At 32.1% G+C, this 18,012-nt stretch overlaps 2 protein-coding genes across 2 annotated transcripts; both read left to right on the top strand.

The window, feature by feature from the left end:
- The first annotated feature begins 13,547 nt into the window (after nt 1–13,547).
- On the top strand, nt 13,548–14,477 carry LOC136987066 (sulfotransferase 1B1-like). Its single transcript, XM_067284703.1, has one exon. It carries the CDS (start codon nt 13,548–13,550, stop codon nt 14,475–14,477), a length of 930 nt encoding a protein of 309 aa, XP_067140804.1.
- A 1,742-nt stretch (nt 14,478–16,219) lies between these two features.
- LOC136987065 (sulfotransferase 1C3-like) lies at nt 16,220–17,268 on the top strand. The gene is made up of 2 exons (XM_067284702.1): nt 16,220–16,270; nt 16,358–17,268. The coding sequence occupies exon 2, from the start codon at nt 16,360–16,362 to the stop codon at nt 17,266–17,268; it is 909 nt and encodes a 302-aa protein (XP_067140803.1). The 5' UTR covers nt 16,220–16,270; nt 16,358–16,359.
- Nucleotides 17,269–18,012: the final 744 nt, after the last annotated feature.

Here is an 18,012-nt window from a genome sequence, read left to right as displayed (position 1 = left end):
TATTGAAAACATATAAATGCAATTAATTTATACGATGGTCGAATAGTAATTTTACAAATTTAACTAATTTATCGTTACATTTTTTTTTTCTTTCCGTGGGCACTAAGAGGGTAAGAGGGTCTTTTTAATCATATCCATCATGGGTTCGACCAGGCACATAATCGGGGTAAGGGACAGAACCACACATAGAAACGGACTATTTCACGAAAAAATCCTGGAGTTTTTCGACTGTCCGGATTCTATTTCCGGTTTCTCAGAAAATTAGGCTAAGGATTTTACAGTGTCACTCTTATCATTCTATATATAGTAGGTTAGATGACATTGAGTAATAATTTTTTTCTTGAATTCCGTCAATAATTTCACATATTACTTAATCCCTTCTGTGTTTCTATATTTTACAAAAAATAATTTTAATATTCATTACATCGATGAGAAATCATTTATGATAGTGATAGAGCGTGGAAGAATATAGAAAGTTACTACAGTCGAACACAATGTCATCTGCCGCAACACGCCGGTTATTGTAAAATAAATTTTTACCGTCTGCCAACCCCCATATGTAAATGGACTTTTTTCCTGTTAATGTCACTTCGCCAATTAGCAAAAATTTGTTAATGTCGAGATATTTTGTGTACGGTGGATCTAAACATTTCGATTAATATTATAAAGTTCGCAGCTATAAACAGCTTAGCAAAGTCTGATCGACACAGTCTATTAACATATTTTTAATTTATAACAACAAGCAAGGCCGTAGGAACAGGGGACCTATTCTGAGCTCTTCCGATAACTCAACGAGAGCGATACACGGGATATTCGATAAGTCTCCTTAGCGAAAGGCGGTTAACGAACCTTAGACAAATCGCTATTCTGTGCTCCACGTTAAGTGGGTTTCGCTACGGGTAGTCGGTCCAGATGCGTTTGGGTTCCACGCTATCGATAGCTATTACGCTTTAACCAATCACAGTTTAGTTAGCATTGTATTTTTGTGACGTGACTGCAACCCGCCGTTTTCTAAGCGAAGCACGTGGTTTTAGCTTTGTCGTGTATCAGCGCTAGTGAAATAGTTTTGTTTAAAAATGTCGAAGAAAGGACAACGAAGCCAGCGAACTACAAGTCGCCAGTACGAGATGCTCGTTAATTTTATGGAAGACAACCCGAAAGTAATGTCAGGGAAGTTAGATGCTTCCTTTACCGTAAAAGATCGCCAGAAATTGTGGCAAGAAATAGCCAACCGTCTGAACTGCGATGGAGTCGGCTCACAAAAACATCCAGAAAGATGGGGAAAAGTAACTGATAGTCATATATTTATATATTTATATTCAAAGCTATCATTTTAATTTATACATATGCGAATAAAACCTATTTCAGAAATAATGTTCATGCTATTCGCATTTTTCACCGGATGCTCGCCCTCTGGTGTTTAAAAACAAAACTATTCTATCTGGGTCGTTTGCTTAATTTTTGTGTATTATCAGTAGTAAAGATAAATAGAAAAAGCAAAGCTTTCTGTTGCGTTCCAAATTACAATTTCAAAGACTTACGGGAGCCTAATATAAGTTTTCGTCTATTCCCGCACGAAAAACAGATGATTATTCAGAAATCGGTCGGTTATATTTGAGCTTCTCCGAATTCTGAAACAGTGGATTACTGTTAAGAATTGGCGGTTTCCCGATTGTCCAACTTTACACGAACAAGTTATGCTGTCAATTTTAAAAGATATTTTCTTAAAGTTAAAATGCCAGTAATTTTGTGTGGGACAAAGGATCGGATTTAAGCATTTCGAAGCCCTAAGCTGAACTCTAAGTCCCCTTACCAACCCTTCACAATTTTAGAAGTCAATCATAAAAAGAAAAGAATTAAATCAGATTATGTCTCCGATTTATACGGATATTGGAAGAAAAAGATGAGGTTTCACTAGTCTTGTTTTATAACTGAATTTAATTAAATTTTTATACTCATTCCATTAAAAATCTATTTTAAAATTCGTTTTATCAATTTTTTTTAAAAAAAAAGACCTTATGTTAATTCTTAAAAAAAATTAATAAAATACGACACAAAATAAAAAGTAAAGCATATATTGTTGGTTCGTAAAAAAATGTTTATTACAAAATTCGACTTTAATTTTTTTTTTTTTTTACAAATGTTTGAGGCCCCTTGAAAGTCGAAGCCCTAAGCAACAATTTAAATAGCTTTTTACTTGTAAATCCAGTCCTGATAGGACAATGTCGAAGCTGATGCTCTTAACACAAAGGGCACAAATATGTATAGAACGATCTCTCACTTGTTTCGATACCACATAAAGACGTGTCCCGCTAGCAATAATTGTTCTACTATAAAATTTCTCGATAAGCAGCTACAAGCAGCATATCATTATATCGGACAATAATATATGATTAATTTTACAATACTAGTTACAAGCGACCCAGATGAAGTAGCCATTTTGTGGAAAATGCAGCGCCCTCTATAGTTCATGAAAAACGCGATATATTATTCATACAATATTCGTAAACAGTTAAAGTAATTATTTTTAAGCAATACAATAAGCTTATTTATTCTGTCTCCAAATGCTCGTGAAGTAAAATCATTCTTACACCAAAAGACGCCATGTTCTTTTCACTTTCGTTACGTTCCTAACGGCAGCTCGAGTGTGACCGATAACAAAACCTTAGTTATCGCACGTGGCTATCGGAACCGAAAACGAAACGTACGGCTCGGAATAGCATTTTCACGATTAATTAAACGCAAATCACGTAGTTCCGATAGAAACTGGTTTTTATCGTATTCGTTAGCTTAACGATACTACTCAGAATAGGTCCCCACGTTCTATTGACAACGTCACAAATATGATTCTAGTTTCAAATCATCCCCTAGAGTGCAAAACTGTCAGAACAAAATAAACATTGTCTTAGAGCGAAAGGCTGATCCATGCTTATTTTTATTATTTGCATGGAATTTTTTTTTTCGCCACATTACAGCTGACGGTAACATCAAAGGAGACCGCCTCCCAAACAATCCTGACAGCGAGATCAAATACACTGCTTGTGCGGACGACATAACGTTGATCCTCACTGATATAAGCAGTATTAAAATGTTGAGCTTAGTTTTTGAGAAATTTAAAAATATCTCCGGTACGAAAATAAATCCACAAAAATGCAAAGGACTTTGTGTTGGAGCCTGAGAAAATCTCCCATCAAACTACTTACGATTTAACTGGTCCAAGGCCAATATCAAAAGCTTCCTAATCCTAATAGGTAAGAATAGCAACGAGCAATGGAACAAAAACATCGACAAGGTGAGAAAAGCTTCTTACATGTGGAGAGAACGAAATATCTCGATTACAGGAAAAGTTAAATTAGCAAATGCCAAACTGCCGAGCCCCTTTTGGGCGCCACCTTCATCTGCGGCTCAAACTCCGCACCGATAAGAAGAACGACGTTATATAATAGTTTAGAACAAAGATGGGCAACTTTTTTCTATGTAACGGCCGCATTTCAAGACTTTTGAACTGACGCGGACCGCATACAAGAGAAAAGGGAAAAAAATGTCGGTAAATCACAATTATTTATTCATATATAATTATAAATTAGCATAGGTATACTTAATTTAGCTTCTGGAACTGATGTAAACGTTTTTACCAAATTCATTGCAGAAAAACAATTCACATACGTCAGTTGTAGAAAATAACGTTTGAATTTTTGCTGCATACTTCCATAAGCTGAGAAATTGATATATTTATTCATATTTTATGCGACGAAGGCCGCAAAAAATATTAATGCGTCCCGAGGGTTCAGGTTGCTCATCCCTGGTTTAGAAAACAGAGGAGATGGCTTATTGGAAGTCTCCCTGACAACTTTAGTTCAGAGAGTCAAATTGATAAATAACCTACACAAATACCGTACTGGACAAGTTTAGCAAAAGCATTTCTCCAACCTCACATACCAAACATAATCATAACTACTGAGAAGATACACAGACTCAGGCCACCAACAATACTGCTTGAAATTGTACGATGCTACAGAACAATGAAAGAATACTTTTCCGACGAAATCAGCTTTTCGTCAACGCCAAAGGAACTCTATTATAAAGTAATAGAAAAATTTATTCCGAAACCCCAAAACCGTACAAATCAAATCAGTCTGAAAAGTAAAAATATAATTAAAATCATTTCAAAACTAAATATTCCTAGTAAAGCGAAAACTATCTTTTGTAAACTTCATCATAACTGCCTACAGTCAAACGAATGGAGAAAGCAGAAATAAGCTAACAAATTGTACAGACTGCCTTATATGCTACAACAGGGAAATCGCGAACACGCCATCGTAGAGTGCGACACACACACCAACCTAGTCTGGACAACATAATGTTCTCTAACACGAACTCGCAATATAGAAGACATCAAACGGCCTTGTGAGTATACAGAGACTAGACATCAACTAATCATCCTAATAACGCAATCTAGACAAGCAGAAATTTATCCTATTACAAAAAACCAACGAACAAATAACCTTTTCTATTTTTAAAAACCTAATGGAAAACTAATAACTGCTAGAGTACCTGAATAGGGGTCAGTTACCCTTAAATCTCCCGAAAGGCATCCCCTAGGAAAATCGCCCAATTGTTGCGTTGCCGTAACTTAACAAAACAAACAAACTGTACAGTATATTAAATAAGTGATGTAATATTTAAAATTTTAAGCATAATTTTGGAAAATTCTTGATAACGACCTGTTTCCCTTACGTCATTTTTCTCGATTATTCCTGTAATTTTCCTGGCAACATTACTCGCAATAAATGAGGTTTCCGCGTACTGTACTTTCAAAAGTACTTCCGTTATATATCTTGAATTATGTGTAATAAATATCACGCATTCTGAAAACGTTTATGGATGAATTCTTTTATAAAAATCCTACATTAAATATACATTCTGAGTTTAATAAGCCGAATCAGACCATTCTTTACGATTTGAAGAATGTCTGGTTGCCGCCTGTTAAACTTTTCGGCAATTTCGAGTGCCAACTGCTAGTGTTTATTATTATCAAAATTACCTCGTAATTCCGCACCATGCTTTATCTATAAAAGAAAAACAAATTAACACAACAACTATGGTTCCAGACTTAAAACCCTGTACAGTACATTCTAATTAACATTTTAACAAGTATGCGTTCTAATACATGGATCGTTTTATTCAAAAATGATTTTTTTTAATTATTCTATAATCGAATTATTATAAATTTTTTCAATTAAATACAGTAGACTTTTGCTCATCCGGCCATTCCTTGAGCAGAAGAATGCCGGATTACTGAGCGTACAGGATTAAAAGCAATAAAAGACATGGCCCTTCCGTACTGATTCTTTTTAGAGCCGTATTTTCTTATTTCGAAATTATGCACAGGAGTACAGTAATTGCAACTTTAATTCTTTATTTTAAAGTTAATGTTACAAAGTTTACTGTATGTATTTTTTAAATAATAATAGATATGAATAAGAGAAAGATATTTTAATGGAGTATACCTGATAATTGAGAGGCCGGACTAGCAAAAATTCTATGTATATAAATAAATAAACTATAGTGAAGTAATTATGATTTTGACGAGCAAAGAAATTATAATAGAAAGTAATTTTACATTAAAAACAAGTATTAAAGAAAAGAATAAATATATAAATCGTGTGATTTATTAAATGCTTAATCAAACTTGTATAATATCCAGCATTAGAAGCATATTTTATTAAATATAAAAAGCTAAATGTATGTGTTGGGGAATTGATTATTTAGCTGTTTCTCTTAACGGTCCCTGATAAAATACAGTTATTTTGATTTCTCTATTCTAGATATTTTTCTAACGTCAAACTATTATTTAAATTTTAAGAGAATAGAATTTCCTATTTCCGTGTTTATAATTCCAAGAATATAGAATAAAAGTTGCAGTCAGTTTATATGATAATAAATTATAATTTCATGTATACATTATTTTAAAATACATAAACGTATGACTGAATAAAACTTATATAAAATATTTTTCTATTATTTCATAAGCAGTAATTGATCCAGAAGTAACCAAAGGGGTCTAACACCTTAAAATATTTGAATAATTATAAGTATCTTTTAATAATATGTGCATGAAGATTATATATTGATAACCCGTATTTGCCATTATAAATTTTTTAAAGACAACGTTTCGAAGAAATAAATTTCGATATTTTCTTCTGTCAACAGGAAAAGCTGAAGCCACTGTTCCCTCCCCTTCATCCGCCGTCGCTGGCGAGTATAAACAGCTTATTTGCATACTCATTATTTAAAACTTGCCATCTGCACAAGTTATATAAAAATTTGCATACGATTTTCCTATATAAACTTTCTTAACCGACACCAAGTTACTATATTGGTTAACGTGTTAGCCGTCGACTTCTTATCGTAAGCTCGGTAATAAATCTTCGAATTCGGAATGAAGACGATGATATCTTTCGTATTGACTGCCGTATTTTTCTCCGGAAGTAAATAATTATTTAAGATTTTACGTTTCAAAATTGTATACGAATGACTTTTGACATAACTCTATCCGTTTTCAGTAATAGCTACAAAAGATAAAGATGAAAAACAATTCGAAAATTGCCTGAGTGAAAAAGATTGTAAATGCATTGACGAAGTCATTGAAAATACAAATGTAAGTAAAAACAAACGTTTCCGGTCATAAAAGTGATTATGTAACAATTGATTTTTCTTATTACAGAATGAAACATACCAGAATCTCAGACAAAATATGATAAATTGCTGTAATAATAATGAAAAAAATGAAAGAGTAAGTAATATTATTTTTAAATTAGCTTTATACTGAATGACCGAAAATACCTACCAAGTTTAATGCTATGTTACGCACTGGTAACATAGCATTAAACTAAAGTAAGATAGAAACTAAATAAGTAAAATTTATTTAAGTCCATTGGGAAACTAATCTAAGTCATTACTGAATATTGCGGAAGGTTTTATACGCCTAAGCATTCAAATTACTTTCTTGGGACAAACGTACTGTGTACTAGAGGTGGGTAGTTCCGATGGGAACCGTTCCGGGCTCGGATCAGTTCCAACAGTTCCAGTTCTAGCAGCGGAACTGAATCTCCCGCTTTTAAAGTGTACGTAATGATATTTCTGTAAAGCTGGATTTAAGTTCTTGCATTGACGTTGTTTACTACACGCAAGAACGTAAATTTAGTTTAAATATCACTATTTCTTAACTGCCAGCCTGCTTAGAATTTTTAGCGCCGAACGAATATTTTACTACTTTTTACGTTAGATTACATGAAGCTTGATCTAAGAAATAATAAGAAATTAGGGATGAAAATGGATATATTTTTAATGGCCAAACTCTTATATATTTTGACAAATATTCAGAGAATGACAACGGTCAATCGACTCTTCGTCTTTTAAATTTTAGTACATATTTAGTCTAAAATATGATAAGATAATTATATTTTAAGCTATACTAAAAATCTTATTACTTTTCTAGGTTGTTTGCTTCCTGAGGAAAATTCAAGTAAGAATATAATTTAATAGTTTCGTATCGCATCGATTAGAATGTAAATTTAGCACAGATCGTGGCAAAGTATTAACAGTTTTGTGTTATTTATAACTAATATCTAGCAGATCAACAATAATAAATCATTATTAGTATATTGTCAACGCCTAATTGGTAACTTTTTTTTGCGGCACCCATATACATTGTACTGTACGTATATTTATAATACGTGTACAATGAATATACAATAAGTTTTAATAATATGTGTAGAAGACTTATGGTGCTGCTCTTCACTATACTTCCTGGTAGCCTAGTGTGTCCCAGAAGACCGGTTGAAAAATTTAAGTACATTTTATGGCCATCTACTTTTAATTCGATTATTTAAATCTATTTTTCGTTCTTAAAAATAATTTTAATTTAAAATAAATTTAAATTTTAGGCATTTTTATTCTAGAATCAGAGTCCTCAAACGACCCTTTTACAGGATGCATACATGTAAAGGGATAACAACTCGTGGCTGCAGCCTTAAGGATTTCTTTGTATTTAAGAACTGATATTTTAAAACAAACTTTCTTTAAAAAACTGTTCAAAATGGCGGATATTTCGGTGATACTCAGTGAGAAAGCAGTTAAAAAATCGGCTCGCTATTGGATAACAAAGAGGTTTAAAATTGATACCTTGTAATCATTAATATTCATAATATTTATTCCGAAATGTCCGTGGCCATCTATTTTATCTGATTTTTCAGTTATTTAATGCACAGGTATGCAAAATAATTGCATCACGTTGGCCGCACAGAATTATTTTGGTGCATGTATAATCTCTGCTCTAGAAAAGATTATTTAAGCATTAATTTGTAATAAAATTTTAAAATGACAAGTATTTAAATAATTCGATTAATTTAATTTTAGGAGTTTGAAATTTGGAAGTGTGTTCAGAAAAATTACCAATGCATTTTAAATAAACTGGAGATGAATGTAATCATTTTAACACTTTATTAACGTAAATTTTTATTTGTGAAAAAGTAATGAATAATTTACTTTTCCTCTCTTGTTTTCAGCCTGAATTAAAGGAATTCTACACAGAATTTGTAAGTCAAAACTTATAATTTTGTTAATTATATTAGAATTTATTAATGTATATATTTTTATTTGTAGAAGGAGACAGAACAAATGTGATGAATTTATGAATAATCTAAAGGTACATAAATAGTTGTATAATTTAGATTTACTCGTTTCAAATAAAATATTTATTTTGGACAAAAATATACATATTTTATTATTATTATGGCTAGAGCTAAAAGAAATAACGGGAATAAATGAAACAAAAAAATTGATATATACTTAAAAAAACTCTCTGACATGATGTGCTTAAGTTTAATTCAGTTTAATTAGTACTGTATTCTAATGGGAACGTCAGTTATATTAGCAAAAAATATGAAAACTCAAGTATTTTAGACCCTATGAAACGGTAAAGTTCTTCTCTTAAGGCAATTAAATTAAGAGTTAGCTGCTTATTTTTCACTTGTTGGGCTGTAATTTGAAGAAATTGTAGACCTATAAATTCCGTATTTCTGTCTGTCCTTCCTTAATATCGAGAACACAGTTATATAAACAAATTCCGAGAAAAGATATGGAAACCGTAAGGGCAGGGGGTCCGATTAAGTATACGCCAACGTGGTAGAAATTGGAAGTCACATTATTTCAATTTAAAAATTTCTCCTGAAAAAAGTTACATGATTGGCACGATTCGATTGCTAAAGGAAAAGTATGATGTATAGGAGCAAGACACTACTAATTTCAGATGAAGAGCATATATTTTATGTGAAATAAATTTTAAAATATGATTAAAAATTGTAAACTCGGCATTATGAGGCTTGCTTACTTAGCTTCATTGTTAGGGCTTCATATGAATCCCAGCAATTTGAAATAATTGAAAATGATAAAATACTAATCTATGTATTTATTCTACTTTTTTACAGGATAATTTTCAAGAAAGATTTTGCAAAACTTATGAAACCAACGACAGTGATCTGAAATATGTCTGTTCACAGCCGAATTTATTCGCTTAGAAGCTTGCGAATAAATTCGCTTATTCTCAACATACTCAAAAATATTGTTAAAATTTTTTTTAAAATTTCTGATAATTTAGATATGTCTATTATTAAAATTTGAGTTGCATTAACAATGTGTTATGTCTGATAAATAACAATGCAGTTACATACACAAATGGTTCTTCCAAAGATTGAATTCTCATTAGGCGCTTTCAATTGTAAAATTTATTCTTCTTCATCGAGTGATATGATATTAGAAAACAATCAAGTGTATTGAAAACATATAAATGCAATTAATTTATACGATGGTCGAATAGTAATTTTACAAATTTAACTAATTTATCGTTACATTTTTTTTTTTCTTTCCGTGGGCACTAAGAGGGTAAGAGGGTCTTTTTAATCATATCCATCATGGGTTCGACCAGGCACATAATCGGGGTAAGGGACAGAACCACACATAGAAACGGACTATTTCACGAAAAAATCCTGGAGTTTTTCGACTGTCCGGATTCTATTTCCGGTTTCTCAGAAAATTAGGCTAAGGATTTTACAGTGTCACTCTTATCATTCTATATATAGTAGGTTAGATGACATTGAGTAATAATTTTTTTCTTGAATTCCGTCAATAATTTCACATATTACTTAATCCCTTCTGTGTTTCTATATTTTACAAAAAATAATTTTAATATTCATTACATCGATGAGAAATCATTTATGATAGTGATAGAGCGTGGAAGAATATAGAAAGTTACTACAGTCGAACACAATGTCATCTGCCGCAACACGCCGGTTATTGTAAAATAAATTTTTACCGTCTGCCAACCCCCATAAGTAAATGGACTTTTTTCCTGTTAATGTCACTTCGCCAATTAGCAAAAATTTGTTAATGTCGAGATATTTTGTGTACGGTGGATCTAAACATTTCGATTAATATTATAAAGTTCGCAGCTATAAACAGCTTAGCAACATGGTCTATTAACATATTTTTAATTTATAACAACAAGCAGGCCGTAGGAACAGGTTCTATTGACAACGTCACAAATAAAATTCTAGTTTCAAATCATCCCCTAGAGTGCAAAACTGTCAGAACAAAATAAACATTGTCTTAGAGCGAAAGGCTCTAACAAAAAGCGCGATATCATTTCTCCTTCTCAGGCAACGCACAAATTTCTATCGAGAGAGATTTAGAAATTATAAACGTTAAACTAATTATATTAGTATTAAAAATGAAATATTTAATAACTAGAAGACATAGAAAATCGTGGCAATTTCTCTCTATTCTTGGATCAAAACAATTTTTTCCCTTTCCAGCCTTCCTACCTGGGAATTATTACTTTTCAACACACATTATTGGTGATGTTTAAGTATTATCCAAAATGTGCTTTTAGCAGCTGTAGAGTTGGAAAACTAATTACACTGTTCTTCGTTAGGTCATTCTTATCAAGTAGAGAAGAATGTAAATAAACTGAAGTGCCAAAAAATCAGAGACTGCACACATCCAATGTTGCTACTTTCTACCCAGTGTTGTTCGTATATAACGGAGCAGAGGAAGATAAAAAATAGGATAAATAAGGTAAAAATACTTAAGAGAGGAAACGGAATATCTGAAAATTAAAGGAATGATGCTATTAGTGCTTTCATTAATGATCCACAAATGTAATGTGATGTCATCCTCTCTGTTTTCCACATCATACCTTTGGGAGTGAAATGTAGGTGAAACTCTAAATTCAACGATTCAATGGGTAAATCGAAAATTCTGTCATTATTCATTCAAAGATGACAGTCATTATGACTGCCATCATTGAATAATTTACTTTATTTCTTAATTACAATAAGAAAACTCAATCTTACAATCCACAACACTTTATTTTCATAACTACACAAACTACATAGAACAAATATTTAAATCGAAGTAGACAGTTTGAAACAACGTTGGATAAAATGAATATTGTAAGAATTCTATTAGAAAATTATTATTTCAAGATTTTATTCGAAAGGTGTTTCCCGTAACAATTTCAACTGAATTTTCAAGATAATTTTCATGTCTTTTCTCCCGTGTGAATGCGAACATGTTTTACAAGTTAGTGGATGTTGTTTTTCTGTAACGCTCTGTTTGCAATGGTTGCAGGTAAAAGGTTTCTCTCTAGAATGAATCCTAACGTGCTGTCGTAAATTGCACTTTTGAGTGAATCTTTGAGCGCAGAAATGACAAGAGAATGGCTTTTCTCCAGTGTGAATCCTCCTGTGACGTTCTAATTTGCTCTTCCAACGAAATGCTTTTCCACAATCTTAACAGCGTTTCTTTCCGTTTAAATTTATTGTAAATTACTGTATAGCTTTTATCATATTATATCTGAATTATACGTTATGCAACCTACTGTAGCTATTGATACGATATTGATATCCTGTATTATAGCTTAATCAAATAAATACTAAATTGTAAATGATAAATCAGATTTAAAAAATCTACTGAAGATAAAGAAATTGTAAATAATAATAAATATAGGAAGTATCAGAAATTATATAATTAAAATACTCTATAATACTTTAACCACACATTTTCTTATATATATACACAGGGGGTCCTCGATTTTCTGACATTATGCATTGCTGAAGATGTGTAAATCGAATCGAATGCCCGGAAATGCCTCCATTTCCGGGCGTATTAAAAAGAAGAAGAAAAAAAATGAAATTTCTTATTTAGGTGTGTCAAAGTATTAGGTACAGTACAATAGAGTGAATTGTACCAGGATTACAAAATGGCGTAAAGATGCTAGCTCCATCTGTTGATTCTATTTAAAAATATTCATTAATTTCATATAAATGTGAATGTCGCAATTTATATCCCTAACTTATGATTAAAAAATATTTTACGTAGAAACAAAATAAAACAGAATACAGATAATAAATCTGATTGTTTGTTAAACTTATTAAACGTCATTGATAACACAGAATCTGTTCATGATAAATTCACTCGTTTGAAACGATAGTTGTAAGTTCTGTATAAAGTGGTTGGTAAGTACGTTTAAAACACTAATAGAGACATTTGATGTATCCGTCTAAATATAGGGGCAGAAAATATTAAAGGGGACAGAAAAAGTCATTTAGTGGAATTAAAGAATTTTGTATCTTCTATTCTATATATCGGGAAAGGTGACAATTATTGACACGAAGGATTCTTATTCGATTTTTGAATATTTTAATCCATATTTTCTCGCAGTTGAAAAACGTTCGATCCCTTGTCTGGAATAGTAAACGTTCAGGGTTCGTTTATAATTAAAGATATTAGATTATGATGCATAAATAAGTTTTAAAAATAGGAAAAAAATAGATAAAAGAAATAAAATTATAATTATCTAATTGCTACATTGACGTACGACTTAAGGAGCAAGAGGAGCAACTTCTCTCCCAAGTTCGGGAAAACAGCGAAAAAACTTCGAGTAAATCAAGGACATAAACAAATCAGAGAAAGGCTAACAAATTATCAGTTATTGTAAATAAAAAATTGGTATTTATTACTTTTTCAATACGAAATTCCCCATCCCCGAAAGGTGTTGGATGACCTACACGATTCTATTGCTAACAGGTAGTATGATGTACAGGGGCAAGCCACTACTAATTTCAGGTGGAGAGCGTATATTTTAAATTAGATAAATTAAAAATATAATTAAAAATTGCAACCCGGCATTGTGACTATGTCACAATAAACAATTGCTCGTTAAAATTAGATATTTTTAATAATATCAACTTTTGCTCCGAGCATTGCAAACTGTTAAATTTTAATGATTAATGGTCAAGGAGTGAAGAGATGAAGGAAACACGTAGCATATTTCGAGTGAGATCAGATTAAATAATAATAATAATATCGTATTGGCATTCACAATTTATTTTTACTTCTCACATCTACTCTCAAAGTAATCCTTTTTACATAATTAATAACATAAAAATTGTTTATGCTAATATGAAAAATTTCTATTTGTAGAAATGGAAAAAAGAAAGTTTTATCAAGATGTTGATGGAATTCGGATGCCAGCTAAATTTTCTAAAGACGTTATCCGATCGGCTATGAATTATAAAGCAACACCCGGAGACTTGTTTATAGTCACTTATCCTAAGTGTGGTACTACTTGGATGCATCAAATAGTCCTGCTGATTCTGCGAAAGGGTCGAGTTTTTTTAGATCCTTACGATTTTATCTTAAGTTGTCCATTTATAGAAACTGTTGGAAGAGAATATATTGAAACTGCAAAACCTAAAGTTATGAAAACTCATTTTCCATTTTGTGTTACGCCATTTTCTGTACAAGCAAAATATATTTATGTAGCCAGAAATCCAAAAGACTGTTGCGTTTCCTTCTATCACTTTATAAAATTCATCACGTCAGATAATGATCTAAGTTTTGACGACTTCTTTGATAGATTTATAGACGGTGAAGTGGGAGTTGGAGATTATTTTGAACATCTTTATGAATGGCACAAACACAGGAATGATAAAAATGTCTATTTTGTAACTTACGAAAAGCTAAGAAAAACTATTACAGAAGAAATATTAAAAATTGCCAAGTTTATGGGTGAAGAATACGAAAAATCCATTGTAGAAGATCCGAAAATAATGGAAAATATCGTTTACTATAGCAGTTTTGAATACATGAAGGAACACGTCGATATCATAATGATCAACTTCTTCAAAGGTCATCAAATTTTTCATAATGAGAATTTACCTTCTGGTCTAGTAAAAACTATGAAAATTTTGAGTCAGCCGGGGGATGAAGAAACACAATCCTCTTTTATCAGGAAAGGCGTTGTTAATGAGTGGAGTCATTATTTTAACGAAAATCAATTAAAGAGATTGCAAGATAAAATTAATAATAAATTCGGTGGCACCGATATCATGAATTTATGGGTTAATATTTGAAGTCAAAGTTTATAATTGAAATTGTCTAACGAGAAAAACATGATATACAGGGGGGAGACACTACTAAAAAAGACTAAAAAAGTTAAGAACACAGTGACCAAAAATTGCATAACGGCATTGTAACGATGTCAAAATAAATAATTGCTTGTTTATTGTTAATCAAATCAGCATGGATTGAGTCTTACAGTTTCCGTAAGTCGTTTGAGACAGACGATTTTGTCAACGTTTACTAAAGTAACAAGTTTAGCTTTTGTAACTTCTTGTAATTGCAATACTGAGTTTCTACATCTAGGTGAGATCGTACAGTACGTCCTTTATCAGAAACCCAGCCGTAATCGATATAATAACACGCCTCGAGGAAAGGAGACTATTATGGCCATTTAGCCTTGGCTTTGGTCCCAGAAGTTACTTTTACCTATAAAATATGACGTGAAAAACAGTTCATCAGTTAATTTCAATTTTTAAGATTGTGGTTCTAAAACATTTTCAACTGTTTGCATTCTCGAAGATAAGTTTTGTTATAGTCGGAAGATGTTCGAATAAATGTATTTATACCTTTTTCTCTTTACGAAACCTTTTTTCTCCATATTTTTATGAAAAAGGGCGTATAAATTTTAAAACTCTTTATAAAGCTGTAATCGCGTTAAACTCAGGTATACAATGATTAAACAAAGCATATTAAATGTCATCAACTTATCTATCGTTACAGTTACGATATAAAAAACTACCCTTTGATATATTCCACTTGTTAATGTCTAGAGATAAACATTATCATGTTTGCCACGCCTAATTATCAGAAGTAAAACAAGGTTAAATTTAATCATTTTGGTTCTTATTATTTTAAGAAGCGATCGTTTTCAATTATCGCCGTAAGAAATTTTTGTAAATTTCTTTATGCAAATTCAAAATGACGTGATGAGGAAATTAAATAAATATAATATACATTTAAATAACAGATCATATATTGTTCTGAAAATTTTATTTGTAAGAAAAACTTGTCTGATTCGTTCTATTTTATAAATTTATATGCAAAGGATATATTCAGCATAGATTTGTTATAAAATGACCTTAATAAACGATAAGGCTTTAAGAAAATGATTTTGTGTTTTTGAAAACATTCCTGAGAAATAATAGAAGCTAACGATATCGACTATTTTATATCTAAACTTACAAGCAGGCATTTACTCCATGACACGAGTTCCCAACTTGTATTCGCAGAAACTTAGGGTTCCGTTGAATACAAGTTGGAATAAAATGTGCAATAAATAAAATAAATGCAATAAAATTTGGGGTTTCACAATAAAATCTATCGAGCCTAGTGATGTACGAATGTGCCAATGCAGATTTGAGATGTGAGGTGTAATTGTTTTTGTCTTTGTGTCATCCTATACACTTTTTAATATATTGAAAGAAAAGAAGTTTAACAGCTTATAGTACAATTTAACGTAGAAAATCGCTTCTCTCTTAGTAATATTTTCCGTTTAATTCAGGTTCCGTTTTAGACAGGTTTTTACTGTTTTTGTATTTAATATAGGTGTATATTATATATATGTATATGTGTGTGTGTATAAACACAATAAACGTTTATATACGAAAGCAAAAAGGAATGTGCTTACTTAATCAAAATTTATTTATCAGTTTTATTATATAGCTTTCGACTAATGATCAGCATGCACATTATCTAATCATACCTTTACTTCTAAAGTTCGTTAATGACGTTAATTACTGATGCTTAACTCTCGGTTAAACTTTCTATATGTGAACATTGGATATAACTAGCGTACGAGAAAGCAGTAAGTACAACACTTCAAATTAAATGTAGTAAATATTTATTCAGTTTTAATACTTGTTTAATGTAATATGCTATAACTAACTTATAGTAATGGAGAAGATGAAACTGTATAAGGAAGTGGGTGGAGCACGTATGCCGCTGCATCATTTGGAAGAAGCGTTTTTATCTGGAATGAATTATAAAGCGAAACCTGGAAATTTATTTCTCGTTAGTTATCCGAAATGTGGAACAACTTGGATGCATCATATAGTCGCGTTAATCCTTCGTAAAGGTCAACCATCTGAGGATCCGTTAGATTTCCTGTTAGGTTATCCGTTTATAGAAGTGATGGGAAGAGAATACCTAGAAATGACAAAACCACAAGTCATGAAAACACATTTACCATTTTCTGCTATTCCTTTTTCTCCAGATTCTAAATATATTTACATTACCAGAAACCCTAGAGACTGTTGTGTTTCGTTTTATCATTATATAAAATACCATCCATTTCCTACGGTCGAATTAAGTTTTCAAGAATTTCTCGAAGCATTTCTCCAAGGTAATTTACCATACGGCGATTATTTCGATCACCTTCTTGGCTGGTACGAACATAAAAATGACAACAACGTTCATTTTGTAACGTACGAAGATCTCAAGAAAGATATTAAAGGGGAAATATTGAAAATAGCCAAATTCGTGGGAGAAGAATACGAAAAAAGTATTTTGAATGATCCAACAATATTAGAAAATGTTATTCGTTACAGCAGTTTCGATTATATGAAGGAAAGCAGCGACAAGAACGTTGATGTGTTTTTTGGAAAAGACAAAACATGGCTAGAAAACAAAGATCTACCTCCAGGGATGATGAAAGCTTTACAAAGTTTAAATAAAACAGGAAAAGATACAGAAAGCGGGACTCTCGTTAGAAAAGGAATTGTCGGCGAAGGAAAGAAAAGGAATGTTATCGTACTTTTTCGGCGATCGCGCGATGATCGGGAGTCGCGTCGCTCTCTCCGCTAAGCCTATCTCGTGTTTAACAGGCAGTCCGGCAAGTCGGCCATATATACCTTCAACAGTGGCAGATGTTGATCCACGAGCACACTGATCGTCTACAGTTTGAGTTAAGTCTTTTTCGCACATCCTCGCTAGTCGATCTCGGGGGCTACGGCCCCTCAGTCTCGCTATCGCTTACGGTCGGCTAGTACTACGAGCCGACCGCGCTATCGCAATCGGGAATCGCGATGCTTGAACAAAAGGAAAAAAAGGAACTGGCGTTCGACTGTTCGTGCTCCCGACAGACTCCCCCGAGAAAGGGAGCCGCCGGCAGGCCGCCGATTGTTTAACGTCACTAGTTATTGATTCACGGTAGTTCTTGAACGAAAGAAAAAAAAGGAAATGGCGTTCGACTCTTCGTGCAATTTCTTGCCTTTCAGCGTGTTTTTTTTAATTTGTTTGCAGACTTTACCGCGAGATGGCAGCACTAGCTACTGCGGTGCCGTCTGTATGAAAGCGTTAAAAAGATAACGTTATATAATTACAGAAGAATTTTCAAAAGAACTTTTTCTTACAATATAAACTTGCTACTCTCTATAAATTGTAACAATTATTCGTGGTAAAGATGATAATGTTTATCTATACATTATAAAAAGATATAAATTTAGATGTTAATTTAAATCAATATTATCACATTAACAAATAGAATTTATCAAAGGTTAGGCTTTTAGATCGCATCTGTAACAATGGACTAATTGTTAACATTCATAT

The sequence above is a fragment of the Centruroides vittatus genome, unplaced genomic scaffold (genome assembly GCF_030686945.1).
Source record: "Centruroides vittatus isolate TY-2023 unplaced genomic scaffold, ASM3068694v2 scaffold_1444, whole genome shotgun sequence".
In the NCBI taxonomy this organism is placed as follows: Eukaryota; Metazoa; Arthropoda; class Arachnida; order Scorpiones; family Buthidae; genus Centruroides; species Centruroides vittatus.
Note: the sequence above shows the minus strand (reverse complement) of the source record. Positions and strands in the feature narration are given on the sequence as shown.

Bases quoted from the DNA above. Each gene is read 5' to 3' on its own strand.
- LOC136987066 (XM_067284703.1), top strand. From the start codon at position 13,548: ATGGAAAAAAGAAAGTTTTATCAAGATGTTGATGGAATTCGGATGCCA.
- LOC136987065 (XM_067284702.1), top strand. From the start codon at position 16,360: ATGGAGAAGATGAAACTGTATAAGGAAGTGGGTGGAGCACGTATGCCG.